The 16,923-nt window shown below is 40.6% G+C and overlaps 1 protein-coding gene across 1 annotated transcript; it reads right to left on the bottom strand.

Annotated features, from left to right (window-relative positions):
- Positions 1–5,253: 5,253 nt before the first annotated feature.
- Positions 5,254–16,156, bottom strand: LOC124253399 (transcriptional repressor p66-alpha-like). Its single transcript, XM_046687155.1, is given in 5 exon segments — positions 5,254–8,318; positions 8,320–9,724; positions 14,606–14,734; positions 15,480–15,526; positions 16,122–16,156. Coding segments are annotated over 4 exon segments (2,085 nt in total). The 5' UTR covers positions 15,524–15,526; positions 16,122–16,156; the 3' UTR covers positions 5,254–7,811.
- Positions 16,157–16,923: the final 767 nt, after the last annotated feature.

Raw genomic sequence — 16,923 nt, 5'->3', positions numbered from 1 at the left:
TCGTGTAGACGTCAGAAAACCAAGCCTGCTACACAGATAAGGGCACATTTACCAAGTGTCAGGGTTAGATGTTCCATGAGACCCTTTGCTCAGACAGGTGTAGACTTTGCTGGTCCCTTTCTAACAAAGCAAGGTCGGGGAAAAGTCGGCAGAAACGGTATTTGTGTTTATTCACGTGTCTATCAACTCGAGCGGTACACCTGGAGATAGCTTTCGGTTTAGACACAGACTCTGGGTTAGATGTTCCTGAGACGCTTTCTCTCGTATGACACACAGAAGAGGAATGCCAAATGAAGTCATCTCTGATAACGGCACTAACTTTGTGGGAGCCGTCAAGGAACTTAGACAGAGGAACTTGAACTTGATGGAGACGATCTAAAAGCTTCTTTTGCAAGCAGAAAAGTCGTGTGGAAGTTTAATCCACCACATGCTCCACATTTTGGTGGAACTTTCGAATCTTTGATTAAATCAGCCAAAAGAGCAATCTATGCTGTTCTTAGTTCTGGTGATATATCAGACGAGGAACTGATGACCGCCTTTGTAGGGGCAGAAGCTTTGTTAAACTCTCGACCTCTGACATATCAGAGCGCACATCCCAGTGATGTTGTGCCTCTTACACCAAACCATTTTCTACATGGTCAATGTGGTGGCCCCTTTGCACCTGAGGAAGACCTACAAGACTTCAATCCTCGTAAATGTTGGAGGCGTGTGCAGGAGTTACTGAGGCATATATGGAAAAGTTGGATGAAAGAGTGGTTACCCACTCTCAATGTCCGCAAGAAATGGCAAGCTACACGTAAGGACTTAAAAATAAATGACGTTGTCATTGTTGTTAGTCCTGAATCTCCACGAGGAAGCTGGCCGCTATGTAGAATCACCAAGATATATCCAAACAAAGATGGACATGTCAGAGTACTGGATCTTCAAGTGGGGCAATCGGTGTTGACTAGACCTGTTACCAAGCTTTGTCCACTGGAGTGGAATCCAGAATAGGATGAACATCGTGTACATTTCAAGTTCAGTACAACTCTACACAACATTTAGTGTAATTAGATGTAAATAGATGTCTCTCTGAAAGACCAGGGTCTTGTCAGCAAAGGGGGATATGTTCTGGAGAGAAAGTTAGTTTCTTTGGTTTTGATATCTGATAGGTGAAAAAACATAGCCAAAACACATCTTTACAAGAACCATGAACGTTGCATCAAAACGCAACCGTAACGCCTCTAGCAGTCACTTTCTGCATGTGCAGGGTCGAGCACATGTGTTTCTGACGGCTTGGTGGATGGTCGACAATTGTGATCAGTGAGACTCGTACTGGTCGTAGATTACACAAATAGTTTGCCATATTCGGGCATAGTATAGATACTAAACAATTTAGTATTATAGTTGTGTATCTTATCAGATAGCTTATTTAGTTCATGTAGTTTAGAAAACGTATCATATACTAAACTACAAAAGTATAGCACATTTGTGGAAATTGTATTTAATTTTCAACAAGTAACACTTGATGCTATAATTCATCACGCACAGAAATAGAGTGACCATTTGACCGCACAATGGAAGTGTCAAAAGACGTGTTCAATCCAGGACGTCAAGCTGACGTTACACATTGTAGGGTAAGGGTGAAACGTTCCAAATGACAAAAACGAGTTAATAGCGTGTGTGGGCTCCACGTGCGTGAATGACGGCTGTGCATCGTCGTCGCATACTGCGAATGAGGGTGTGGATCTCGACGACTGTGATGTTGTTCCACTCTTGCCGCAGGGCCTGCTCAAGTCGATGGCTGTTCACCATATTGGGATGGTCTGCCAAGGAGGTCCCACGCATGCTCGATAGGGGACAGGTCTGGTGATCTTGCAGGATAGTCTAGTACCCGGATGTTGGATGCCTGCAAGAGCTGCGTGGTCAATCTTGCAGTATAGGGTCGTGCATTGTCCTGCTGGAACAGGAACTGTGGCTGATTCTGCACGAATGGAATGACGGTTGGTGTGATGATTTCGTCACAGTAGCGCTGAGCATTGAGCCTTCCAGCGACTACAACCAAGTCTGTTTTCCCGTTCAAGTGGATACTAGCCCACACGATCACGCTACCTAAACAGTAGCGGTCCCGTTCAATGACGTTGGCGGCGTCATAGCTTTCCTCTCTTCTCCGCCATACCCGAGCTCTACCGTCCGCAAACTCCACACAGAAGCGTGATTAATCACTGAATAATGTTTGGTTCCACTGTTGTTGTCGCGACCGTTGATGGATCTGCGCCCACCTCAATCGTTCATTCAAATACAACCGGACGTCGGGCACGTAGGCCTGCTGCATGGAGACGCCTACGGACTGTCTGGAGGGGAATGTGTGTACCCGTAGCTTGTCGCAGCTCGTTGGCCAGACGTGGGGCGCTTGTTAACCTGTGTCGTCGTGATGACGTCACAATGTGGCGGTCTTCCCGTGGGGTGGTAGAACGAGGCCTTCCTGACCTTGGTCGGTCTCTAACTTGGCCAGTTTGTTGGACCCGTTGCCGCAGACGAATAATTGTGCTGTAATGCACTTGGAAGTGCCTGTCGACGTCTCTTACTTGATGGCCAGCACGTAGGGCTTCATTGCGTTCAATCCGAGGGCTTCGTTGCGTTGAATTTCTGGCATTCCAAGCCGACGACCCATGCTTCAAACTGAACAATTCTTTGCGGTTTTTGTACACTGAAGCTCCAGTGTGTCATGTCAACCCTTTTATACACCCCAGTTTGCATGATTTTTCTGCCGATGGGCATAAACACAATATGCACGTGCACCATCCTGGTTTTTACAACGGTCCAACAATCGAGTAAAGTTTGATGGCACTCAAGTGTGTCATCATGTGTTCACGTTTCGGCCAAATTTCAGTATTTTGTCTCATATCATTCTTTTGTATATAAATGTTACAAAAATGTGCTAAACTTTTGTTGTTCAGTATATTTAGTTTGGTGGTCCAATTGGCAAGAACGTTGTTTATTTACCATTTAGTTAAGCACGTTTTTTCACGTTTCACGTTCAAAATTTCTTTTAGTAATTCCACTGCGTAAACAGTTATAGCTGATAATAGGTATGTGATACAGGGATGGACCTTCATTGAAGGAATGTTATAGCTGATGATAAGTATGTGGTACAGGGATGGACCTTCGTTGAAGGAATGTTATAGCTGACCTTAGTATGTGATACAGGGATGGACCTTCGTTGAAGAAATGTTATAGCTGATAAGTATGTGATACAGGGATGGACCTTCATTGAAAGAATGTTATAGCTGATGATAAGTATGTGATACAGGGATGGACCTTCATTGAAGGAATGTTATAGCTGATGATAAGTATGTGATACAGGGATGGACCTTCATTGAAGGAATGTTATAGCTGATGATAAGTATGTGATACAGGGATGGACCTTCATTGAAGGAATGTTATAGCTGATGATAAGTATGTGATACAGGGATGGACCTTCATTGAAGGAATGTTATAGCTTATAGCTGATGATAAGTATGTGGTACAGGGATGGACCTTCATTGAAGGAATGTTATAGCTGATGATAAGTATGTGGTACAGGGATGGACCTTCATTGAAGGAAGTACAATCTGCTTAAACTCCAGCTTTCACTTCCAAATCTGTCTCTGTGTACAGTTTGTTGTTAAACAACACACTCAAATCTTGTGATTATGACTGACAGTATCATGGTACGATGACACGCAACCTTCCAGTCGTTGTGTCTGATTACCAGTTTGGTCACCTCTTTCAACCAGACTAGGTTGGCGAGTAACCGGAATGCTCACTGGGTGTGAAGAACTTATCCATCCTGAGTGAGAATCAATGGTGCAGCTTTTGGAGTATTGTGAGTGGGTTATTCTATATCCAACTCTTCATTTTATGGCAGAAAATGAAGAAATAAATGTACAACATGCAAATCATGCAGAGAACCTTTAATGAAGTCAATCAAATGTTCAAATTACTTCTGAAAAATATGACCTTGGTGTCTTGAATAGAGCACAAAGAAAGTGGAATACCGCGAGAACATTGTTTGCTTGATCTGGTATTGTCATACAAAGAGAGTGAGTGGGTTTTAGTTTTACGCCACTTTTAGCAATATTCCAGCAATATAAAGGTGGGAGACACCAGAAATGGGCTACACACATTGTACACATGTGGGGAATCGAACCAAGATCTTCTGCATGATGAACGAATGCTTTAACCACTGGGCTACCCCACCGCCCCATACAAAACATGGCACTTATTGTAACCCTGCCTGGTGATCGGCAATAAGTGGGGAACACTAGGACTGGTAGGCTTTAGTCTGTATAATGAATCGGAGTGGGGTCACCATGTTAGACTGCTGCATGGTAGGCTTGCATAATCTGGACAAAGTACTGTCAGGTGAAAGCGGCCACACACTTCAAAATTATTATTTGTGTGAAACCTTTCTTGTAAAGGTCACTGAACCCAATTTCATCTCAGGTTTAGTGTTTATGGTAATATTATGTCATCGAGCTGTGTAAACCCTTTGTTGATTGCCAGAGCTTCCTCTTGTTTATTTTAAGATTGAGATTAACAAGCTTTTTTTTCATACTTGTCTTATTAGTAAACAAAGGGTAGGTACTAAAATTGCTGGGAATGATAAATAATTTGTTGATCTTGTATAGTCAGTGTTCACTGAAATTGTTTTATAAATGAAACATGAATTCTTGCAGTTCTTGGTAATAATGGTATGTTCCATGATGTGACATCAAATGACATTGAGTGAAAGCATCCATACAGACCTATGAAGTGCCTTAAGCAAGTTATGTTAGTGTATTCCTGGTTGCAAATACAGCAAGAATGGAATGCTGTCACACACATTAAAAAGCACTTTTTTCCAGTTGGATTGAAGTGAAATAGGGTTTAACATGCTGTTCAAGATTAGATCACTTACATGAAGACGTGCCTTTTTCATAAAGGTGGTGAATTAGCTGACACATGTCCAGATTATACAACATAGGCTGAACCTGTCAGTTTGTTTGTGTAATGTCTTAGGCATCACTATTTAAGCCACAGATGGTGACAACTACTCCAGTTTATGCAGGGATTCATATAATGGATAACATCCCACATTGCTTTAACAAAAAACACATATATCAGAGCCTGCCCATCCAATCCATTTAGTTGCCTCACATGCTCAGCATTGCTGGTGACCTATTCACACCAAGATCCCACAATGTGAGACTGTTACATACAACACCTGAGCAAAAAACATCAACACCCATGTGCAAGAAATAGGTTTATTCACCATCTTAGCTACGAACATTGTGCAGAACTGCAAGTGCATACTGATATTCTGCACCAACCACCCTGCTGTGACGGCGCAGTGGCCGACGTATACACACATCTTCATCAACTGACAACCCTGCACTGCTGGGGCAGGAAGACTCATCACAACAAAATCAACAGAGCTGGTACGATTCACCCATTCACTATGAGAGTCTTGCCGTGTAACAATAAAGATCATGACACTGGTTAACCAACTGATTTATCAAAGTTAAGCTTCAACAGGATGATAGATTTGAATTTGATTGCAGTCAAGGTCAGAGCTTAAGCAGATGATATACATAGCCTCAGCTCAGTGATAATGTTTAACCATGTAGACGCAAGTTGTAGATCTGCCTAAAGAAGGGATGGAAATTGACAGTTTGGGAGTAAATCTAGGATTAGTTTTTACTCTCACAATCTATTTACAACAAATTACTGCTTGAGTGATGACTCAGCATATGGTGTGTGCCCTAGACCTTGAAGCAGTTAGGAAAATATTTCAAAGCACTGGATGAGTATTATTTTCAATATATGAATGTGAGATACATGTAGTTTCTGTGTTTTCGCAATAAATATTGAAACTGTTATGAATCATCAGATGATTGATAAACCAATTAGGTAAATCATGATAAACCTGAAAATGTCTTGTAGTGCTAAGGATTCACTGTATGACATAATGCCACGTAAACATCAAGCTGCATATACATGAAGTCCTACTGTTTTGATCGAAAAACAGACTGGCAGACATGGCCCCAGACAATCACTGTAAATCGCAAACTAGCTTCTCCTGCAGGTCAGAGAAACAGTTTTAGGTTACTGTAGGTTTAGCACTGGTAGGAAAGGGAACTGTCCTCTGCTGAAACTGTTTAACTACCAAAACATTAAGGTAACAATTTGCTGTGACTTCAAAGTTCATATATCATGGACAATGTCGGTGGGCTGGTTTCTCAGCTGCAGCAACTGCTGAATAACCTTAAGAAAGGATTGGACAGTGATTCTTTTATGATAAAAATACCATTACACCACTGGAAGTCAAACTGTTCCAGTTGCACAAAACTGTTATAAAGAGGTTTGGATACAGCAGTGCTCTTGAATACAGTTCTATAGCACACTCACAAACATGTCGGTATATAGTTGAAGATTGTGTTTTCTAATAAATGACCGAAAATAATATTTGATTTAGGAGCAAGCACTTATGATTATGACACCCAAATCTATGGCATAATGATACATTCAAGCTAAAGATGCTGTCATGAAGGCTATACACTGCCTGAACCTAGATTGGAGGTTCTCTTCCATATATCCAGGGTTTAGATAGCTACAACACAGGGGCTCCAGGTCAACCCTGGCAGGATCCTTGCATTATCACCCACAAACATATTAGCTTCAGCTAAGTTGGTATGTTTGAAATCAAGCTGGTGTCTGAAAAGGCGCCAATGTCATCAACTAAATACAAGTCGATAACAAGGTTCCTGATCAGATGGCATTGTCAACAGAAGATGCCATAAACCAAACATCACCTTAAATGAACATACTTGTTTCTTATAACAAAGTAAGCAGTGTACACACGATAGATAACATGTGATGCCTTGAAGTACCAGAATCAGCTCACACATATCACCGGTTAAAACTTCCAAACAAGATGACAAACAAACTATCCAAACTTACACAAGTTACTAAATATGTAAGATGAAAAAAGAAAACAAACGTGTCTTTTTGGATGAATCTATCATCAGTGAATCTATTGCCATCAATCGATTTCATAACCAGGGTGAATTTGCATAATTAAATCCTTCCGATACAATCAAGTCATCTTGTATATATCACAAACTTCCATTATTCAAGTGAATCGCCCCAGCTCCAAAAACATAAGAAATCAGGATCTGTAGCCCCAAGAAGTTGGGAGTCCAACATTGCTTATTAAACATATCACCAAATGCCGGCAGGAACAGTGGCCACAAACACAGCATAAATAACATATTCACTTTGATAATGTCATATACAGGCTTGTACAATATGAGTAGACGGGTTCCTGCTTCCAGTCCCATGACACAAGGTGAGCTGAACAACACCAGAATTATGTGATGAATTACAGACGGTTACTGTCCCAGAGCTTGGCCAAGTCCACTACAGTTATTACGGTGAATTCACTATGAAAGCATGATTTGACAAAGGACAGTGAGTGACGATGCAGGGTACCTGATATCCATCAGCCGAGTCTCAAGTAATCCTGTGGTACCCTGTCAGTGATATATATATATACCTTGAGAGTAACTACAAATGATGATGTCTGTTTTAAGCAGCAAGTAATTTCAACACACACACACGTCCATGATTATTAGTGCTACGTCACAACAGAATTATATCTGAATGGAATTTTTCTACAAGTTGCAGACAATCTGCCTTTAGTCATAAACTTCTTTGAAGTTATTGTCATTGATTCATGATTGATGTTACTGATTTGTCATTTTCGTTTGTTCTGAGAACATCTTCTATCAATAAATAACGTATCATCTTCATGATTTCCATGACATGGCTCCTCCTCGAGGTATGAGGTCCAGCAAGTATTGTCGTTGTAGGTCAGAAGGTTTGGTGAATGGGATCTGGTACGGGAAAGGTCCGCGGTGTCCAAAGGGTTGTAGTCCAAGAGGCTGTCCTGCTCTTAGCTGGGCTTGATGAGCCTGGATGAAATTCTGGTGCTGTCGCAACTGCTCCTGACTAGGCTTGTAGGAGGGTGTGAGGTTCATTGGCGAGTTTGTGGAGAGACCCATGGCAGAACTGGACACTAGACCTAGTGGTGTTGTAGACACAGGAGTTGAGGCAGTGGTGGTTGTGCTTGACCTCGGTGACGGGGGCTCATTCACACTCTGAGCCTGCATCCGTTCGATCTCTTGTTCCTGTTGCAGTGCTTTAACAAAGGCACTCTTCAAACGATTTGTGTGTTCCTGCTTCAATGCCTTCTTCTGGTTGGATGTAACACAGTGTTCACAGATAACATTTTTAGAACCTGGCTTCTCTCTTTTCCCAGACTGGAGTGAAGTCGGAGTTACACTGCACACATGAGAAGGGGTTACACACAAACTTCTCATCAGGGTTCTTCTCTCCCCGGGCAATCAGCTGAGAATCAATGATGTAATTAACCACTTCTTCTAAACCCAGCAACAAAACAAAATCAGGGCAGGACAGGCTGGGAATGAAGTTCATCTCTGGTGGTGGTGGTTTGGGAGGTGGTATCTGCAGCAATGTCTTCTCTAGCTGCTTACGTAGAGCCAGTTTGGCTGCTGCCTGTCTCTGAGCTGGTGTCTGCACCTCTTCCTGCTGTTGTTGCTGTTGCTGTTGTTGCTGTTGCTGCTGCTCCCTCTGTCTATGGGCCTGCTGCTGCGACATGCTACGGAACCCAGAAATCAGACTTGGAGGAGTTCCTCCTGGTACCATACCTCCCCTCATGCCGTGAGTCATCAGATGACTGTGACTGTTGCCAATTCTGGGGGCCATGACTAAAGGTGGAGGTCCATGCATCTGGGAGCGAGAGGACTGAGAGATTTGTTGTCCTCTCATTGGTGGTCCATGACCATTGTGTGGCACCATCTTGGAGGAAGAACTCTGCTGTCCACCCCTGACAAGAGGTGGTGGTCCACTGTTGCTCTGTCTGCTAGAGCTGGGAGGCTTTGTACGTTCCGGTGGATGATCTTGAAGCTGGTGGGACAATTGGCTTTGTCTTAATTTCTTCAATAAGACCAGTTTAGCTTCTTCATTGCGTAGTTCAGCCTGCAGTCTTTTTATAAGCCTGCGCCTGTGCCTCAGTTCCTCCTCTGTTGGTTCTTTAAATACTATTCCATTTGGCATCTTAGCATCCTCATCTTCATCATCAGACAATGTAATAACATCTGACCCACTTTTCTTTGGTGCACTCAAATCTACAGGATTCTCTGGTATCCGAATATTTTCTTTCTCACTATCATCTGACTTCACTGTGGAGGTATCATCATTCCCATTCTGGGCTGGAGAATCTGTGAATCTTTGAGCCTCAGAATGTTTCACAGAATTATTCACTTTAACCGTTAGATCTTCCACAACTTCCTTGACAGGCTCCACCTTTGAAGGCTCACTATCACCTTGTTTGTTAGCACTGCTTTTGTCTGTTTCCTCCTTTTCATCATTTTCATCTGTTTTCTTTGGCTCAGTCATGTCAACATCAACTGGTTGAGGACTTTCAGTTTTGGCAATATCTTTGTCTTTTGATGATTCTTCACCAGGATTTACATCCTGATCTGGAGATGCTGCTTTATCATTTTTGTTGGTAGCAATATCTGTGTCTTTATCAGATGGAGTAACCACATCTTCGTCAGGATTTTCTGAGATATCTTCCTTCTTTGGGTCACTAGTAGTTTCTATTGCCTCTGCAGAATCTTTGTCCCCCAATCTGGCCCTGAAAAACAAAAGAAAGCAATCACATAACTGTCAAAATAGCATTTTAATGACTCGGTGAGTGTGTTTTTTAACATCAGAGGTGGTGTACCAGTGGTATCCAGGCAACCTGTAGATAATGTCAATGGTTAATTCTATCAAGGCACATGAACCACTTTAATGACTCTGCCATCAAGGTCATATACTGTACATGTATTTCAGATAATTCTAACAACTAACATGGATGATTGATGAGACCCATCTTCGGGCCTGTAATACTTGCACTGTTTACAGTCCTTGTAGCAAACTAGGATCCTGTGGTTCTTGAGATTTGCTGCTATAGCATTTGATTCTACGATGTCACCTAAATCTTTAACTTTGGGAAGGTGACAACAGGGTCACACTGAATGCAAGTGTTGCTTCTTATGTTCTTAAAATCGTAATAATTAACATTTCAAGTCCCGGGAATATGATAGGATGTCAGTTATAGCCACTGAAATCAAGCAAAGCAAGCCACAAGTTGCCAGGACATTGTTCATGTTCTGAACCAAATACAATTGTTACTCCTGTGGAGTAAACCAGAGTATATTCTTGTGACAAGGACCCCTTGACATTCATACTAAATACTGACTACTTGTTTGTAATGAACAAAAATGACAGGGATTAAGATGAATTTAGGAGTCATTTTAAAACATAGGTGATTTGATTTGAAACATGATGATGATGATCATTCCAGTTCATCGAGAAAAGGAACGAAAACCATAGGATTTCAACTTCCATTTTGTGAACTCATATGGTTTGAACAGTTCTTTGAGATAGGCTGGAGCAGTGGTATGCACTGGTAGACGAGGGTTAAAACTTTAAAGTTCAGAGCCATTTATAAGCATTGAAGCACATGCGTTGCAGACGGTTTAAGAGCTCTTGTGAGATAATCAGATGAGATGACGGTGATGATGATGATGATGATGATGATGATGATGAGAAATGGGTGAACTCATAAGGATTTATAAGCGGATACTGTCCAACTGTTCCAGTTGTTTCAATGCACTGAAAATTTTGACCAACTATAACATTGCTTGGCATCCTTGCATTTTCAAATAACCATATGAATTCACACCTTTATAATTGAGATATGCCAGCCCAAATTTCTGACCATGTTTGTCAAGAGAAGTTTGCACCTATTACACACAATGTTTGTTAAGACATGTCAGCTTCAAGTGAACACCCATGTGAATACAAGGCCCAAGCAAGAACACTGCTTGTAAAGAGAGATCATGTTTTGTAAATGTTTTGTTTTCTCTATACGAAACCTTAATGACATTTGCGGTTGTCTTCACGAATGCCACTGACACAACTGCAAAGCAATATGTTTAACCACACTTATAGTCAGTGAGCATGTCAGTAAGTTCATGCAACAGTGTTGGGTTCTGTTAAGCGGTCTTCACATGGCAAACTTAAGTTTCACAACACATGTTGAAATTTTAATAGTTGTCAAACTCACATTTTCACACATCAAACACATGCTGTCAACCATTCGTGTCATTTCAGCACCATGTCGCTATCGTTGCGGTCACGTGACAATTCCGTTGACTGCGATTGGTTGTTTCTGAACAACACGAGTTTGACAACACTTCACACGTCAAACTCTAGTTTGACTGCACCGAAAGTTTTATGGAAAAGTTGGTGAGTGAGTGAGTGAGTGAGTGAGTTGAGTTTTACACAGCACTCAGCAATATTCCAGCTATATGGCAGCGGTCTATAAATAATCAAGTCTGGACCAGACAATCCAATAATCAACGGCATGAGCATTGATCTACATAACTGGGAACCGATGACATGTGTCAACCAAGTCAGCGAGTCTTCATGGGTAAAGTCAATTTAAGATTTAAGAATGTCTCACTTGCATAGATTGTTCTGCTTTACTTGACAACATTATGCTGAAGTACTGAAGTGGATAGTTGTGAATGAAACCAATGATTTATGCAATTAATTGATGCAATTCCAAGCTGATGATGCAAAAAACATAACAGGGAAGCTGTTGGCGATAGTCCTAAGTTAATCAAAATTGTTTCTTTTGAAAAGAAAAGTCAGTTAAGTGCAGATAGTTGGAGTGGAGAAAAGTATGCCTTGGGGACATGAAAATAATTCCGACAGTTTTTTGAGATTTCTGTTTAAAATCGTAAGTTCTGATGTTATTCCCCAAAGACTAAAATTTGCTGTTGAAACTAGAAACAGCTAACATTATTCTGCAAGTAGGTGGGTGTATGTTGCCACTGTTGGAACATTCCTGCTATATATAACAATACCAGGAAGCCAAGCAAAACCTCCAGTATGGTTATTACTAATACCCTGAGCCCCAATCTATGGCAGCGGGGGAGGGTCATGGACACATGCAGGTCACTGTACACTTCAGTCAGTAAACATGGGCATGTAAAAGCTACTCTGCCCCGGAATCTCCACAAGTCAAAGTCTCCACTTATAATGTCTTTCACTTTTAGATATTTAAGGTCACTGGAAGTGGAACATAGTCAGACAGATAATGCATTGCGCATTTGACTAGATATCATGATATGCAGACATTAAAATTAAGCAGGAAAATCACGGGGTCCATGTGATAACCCCAATGTTAATGGTTAATGTAGGGCTGGCCTATAAGGACAAACTTTATGGATGAGCAACTTCTTTATTCAGGTGATGTGACGCTTTGATACAGATTCTTATATCGTTGTCAAGCAAGTATGATACAAGAATCTGTATCGAAACTTTGCATCACCTGGATAACGAGTTGTTTATCCATAAAATGTGTCCTTATCTGACTCTCCAACTTCAAAATATGCCACTCAAAGAAATAGGGCTGGCTATCGAATTAGATTGTAGAGATTGAAAACCAGTAACTCAATATCAATCGATTATCGATAAATATCAGAGAGGTAACTTTAAGCAAAAATTAAAACAAAATAGTCTGAAAGAAATGAATATATTTCACACCATTGGTGAGTGGTGACATGTTTAAGCATAGATTACTGTAAACATACTTTTTTTTTCACTTGGTGCAAATTTCACGGAATTGACAGTTTAGACCACGTCAATTATTCGCACAATCAGTAATTGCCGGAACTGCCAGCTGTCTCTTAGGCCGCCACTAATAGCAATGAAACAACCAGAGTGGCTTAACCTGTCAGGCGGCGTGTATTGCTTAGTCACAGGAAATCCCTACATGCGCGATTATATATACTAATACGTTTACTCACGGAAGTATTAAGTTCTTTGGAAGTGAGATATCGTGATGGTACTAGTATACTATATAAAGAGATGAAAAACACTTCAGTCTTATGTTTCGATTCTGACAATGGCATTGCGAATGTGGTTAAAGAAAGCACCTAACCCCAAGGCACCTGGACATCCAGACTTTGTGATTTCATTTCGTGATATGCACGAATAAATATAAATAAAATCTTAATAAATAAATAAAATACTGCTGTATTATTTCTTTCCGAGTAGTTTCATGGTAATCCATTTTGTATCAAACCATCTGTCACTATGATTGGTCAAAATAGAACATGTCGGACATGATTTGGGAAATCCATTACAGCAACAGTTAAGTATGATTCTTTATGCTACTATCAGTCGTCATTTTAAGATTCCCGTAGATATCTGTCTTCAAACTTGATGTGTTATGGTAACAACTCAGAGGCGTGGGTAGAGTGAATGAATGAAAGGTTTATTCGCTGTGTATAAATTTTCGCTGTAAAATATTTTGCACGAAAATAAAACCTGCGCGATATATATTACGTTTACAGTATTATTATTATTATTAGTATAGGATATTTTTTATTATAGGATATTTACATAGCGCACATATCCAGGCAACTAGTGTATGCTCAAGGTGCTCGTATTTTTCCTCGATCATTGGATGTCAATCTCAACGGCACATCGTATTATCAATCTCAACTCCCTGGGGAGTATATAACTCTTGCAGCCACTAGGCGCACCAAGTTATTTTGGCTTTCTCATCCTAATGAGGTACTCATTCACAGCTGGATGGACTGGGACACATAGTCACAGTACCTTGTCCAAGTTCACTGCACGTTACTGTACCAGCAACTAGGTGTTTGCACGTATTCATGTGGCCACCATCTGGTCATATACCACGGATTCGTGGGTTCTTTCAAGTGCACAGGGTTGTGAACTGTACACTAGGGGTTGTGACAACACTGAAAGAGTGCACACAAAGTTGACTCCAAGGTTTTTACACCCGGTCACAGGTGGGCTCGATCCTGACACCTCAACCTCGCTGGATCACTAGCCTGGCGCCTTAGCCAGCTCACCCTATTACTAACAAAAGACTGACTGACTGACTGACTGAGTTTGGTTTTATGCCGCTTTTAGCAATATTCCAGCAACATCACGACAGGGAACACCAGAAATGGGCTTCACACATTGTACCCATGTGGGACTAACAAAAGAGCATCCTGAACATAATTTACAAGCAGCCCATGAATAAATACCAAAGTTTGAGTAAATTTAAACTTTACTTTATCACAAAATTGTAGGTATGGTATTATCATTGACACTATTTTCCTATCAATAATCATTAATAATTTTTCTTATAGATGATATTTCCAAATATTGATCTTTTTAGCCAACCCTAGTCTAATTTGTGCCATGTTGAGAAGGGGGAAATACGGTGCACTGTTGCATTTAAGATTTGGCAATGCTTAAGGTGGCTCAAGATTAAAAAACACAATAGCAGCAGAGCAGGACACTGGTGTTTCCTTTACAATTTGAAACAAGGATGTGCATTGCACCTTGATTTTCTTGATTTACTGATGACACAACTGAGTGAATACATATTCATGATCTACATAGGAAATGTATGTGCAGCTTCTGGGGGAAAACAAACCTCTTCTCTGGCATCTGCTCCTCGTCCTCGTCTTCATCTTCATCGTCTGGCGATGATCGCTTCCGACTTGTCTCCACCGTGTCCTTTTCTTTCACATCATGATCAGGGACACAGGCCTCAGTCTCCTCTCTGTCAGAGAAAACATGTCATCAGTGTGACTAGATCTCACATGACACCCAGTTCAGAACTGTCACATCAGTATTAAAGTGTGTCAACCTTTTTGGCATGACTGACCTACATCTAACACATATAGAGATATCTTGACATTAACATTATCTGATACGGACAAATTGGCCCCAAATCATCTATTCTATCAGCCCATACTTTTTCAGCACTTATGCTAAATGTGGGCTATAAATATCACCCCAGCATTAATGTAAAGCCGGTCTCAGACCAGATGATTCTGTATATTGATGTTATCAAATTTCACGGGGCATGCTGGACATATGTAGTCTTGGGGTATGACTCTCATACTTTAATCGCTTCTTTGCTCTATCAGATGACTTTAAAAATTACAGTTAACAAAGAGGTAAGGCGTTTACAAATTCAAATGAGGGCTTGTTCTTGTATATTAAAAGAAAATGAAAATGCTCAAAGACAGCCTAGATTTTTAAGGTTGTAAAGCAAAACACCAGTCCTTCAAAAAGGTAAAGCAAAATGACAATCATCAATAAATTAGAAGCAGAAAAGGTGATACCTAACTTAACCTAAATTATTCCCATGAGGTGTTGCATACTGCATGAGGGGGATTGCAGGTGCAGTTATTTCAGAGAGATATCTGTGAGTATGTATACATACTTCAATACATCGCCGACCTTTATATTATGACATGCAATACATGAAATAACAATACCAGCTAAAATATACCACTTACGTTTGATCAGCATCCTTCGTTTCACTAGTTTCACCTGCATCCATGACCTGCAAGGATAACAATGATATAATAAGACACCAATCACCATCATCATCATCAGTATTGTATGGACATATATGCCACTACTGTACTGATGAGTGCAAGTCAATTTCCTAAAATGTTAAAAAAGAACGGAACTTTAATCCTATGATTCCCAGTTTTTGTAAATGAAACAGCTAATGTATTAACAACTATGGGATATTAAGCCACATCCATGGAATGTTGAGATATAAAACTAAGAACCCCTGTGAAATATTGAAAGTATTACTTATGACACCCCATTTCTTCATCAACTTAATTAAATTAGGAGCCTACAAATAACCAGTATGTAATTAAAACAACAGAGTACAAAACTAAAAAGTAGAAATAACCGTAATAATACTGAAATATAATCAACACCAACAAAATCAAACAAAGAAATGCATTGCTTTGGAAAAGGGAAAGCCCCTCCCCACGTTTAAGCATCCTTCATGTAAAATATAGACGCATTCAGTCATAAAGTCACATAAATTATAAGAATGAACTTCGATTATTAAAATAAAAATGTTTACGATTCCACTTGATGTTGAAATAACAATATTATTCCATTACAAATGGGCCTACTGATCTAAGAATGCAGTGGTGTTTCCCTTCGTTTGCCGGTCACTGCTAAAAATAGACAAATCCAGAACGAGGCTACTAACACCATGACCTTTTCTAACACCGGAAAATTAACAGATTAATAAAATTAACTGATTTGGGTGAGGTGTCCTGTGCGACCATTGACCTATTCCATATTCTCAAACCATTCCTTAATGTCTTTACTACCTAAAATCTACAAATAACTGTATATTTACCGGTAGTTATTGACATATATTTCACATATCAACACAAACATGCGCTGATCTTTTGTTGTGCAATGAATCAGATAAACGACCAGAACGTTCGAGCAAGACGCGATCCAGGGCGATTCAAATCTAAACTTGCTCCAGTGTAATTCTGACTTGTTAAGTAGTTAAATAAGTCGATAATAAAGCAAAAATACGTGGATTTTCACGGGGGAATCTCCGTTCTAAGATTAGATTTCACACGTTATTCATAGCGCGGAATCCACCTTTCGGGCACTTGCTTCAAATCGGAAAGTAGGCCAAGCCAGGCATTGCTTAACTAAAATGGCGATATTGTAGTTAAGTAAGCATGTTGAGACTTCAGTGAAACATATCAACAACGAAAATAAGCTTCAAGTAGAGTGGATTACAAATATACCCCGACCTGGTATGGGCCACTTACTCACCGTCACCGATCAGAACAATCCACTTCACGATGGGTAGACAGGGTAAAGTTTCAGTTTCCACGGAGCACTCGTGCCCGACCGTCTCCAATCGACCCGCGAATCACTGCACGGCGTGTCTCGCACGCCTCAAAT

This window comes from Haliotis rubra, unplaced genomic scaffold (assembly GCF_003918875.1).
Source record: "Haliotis rubra isolate DU_JTF1 unplaced genomic scaffold, ASM391887v1 Scf54, whole genome shotgun sequence".
Taxonomy (NCBI): domain Eukaryota; kingdom Metazoa; phylum Mollusca; class Gastropoda; order Lepetellida; family Haliotidae; genus Haliotis; species Haliotis rubra.
The sequence above is the reverse complement of the archived record's forward strand: the minus strand, read 5'-3'. Positions and strand labels throughout refer to the sequence as shown.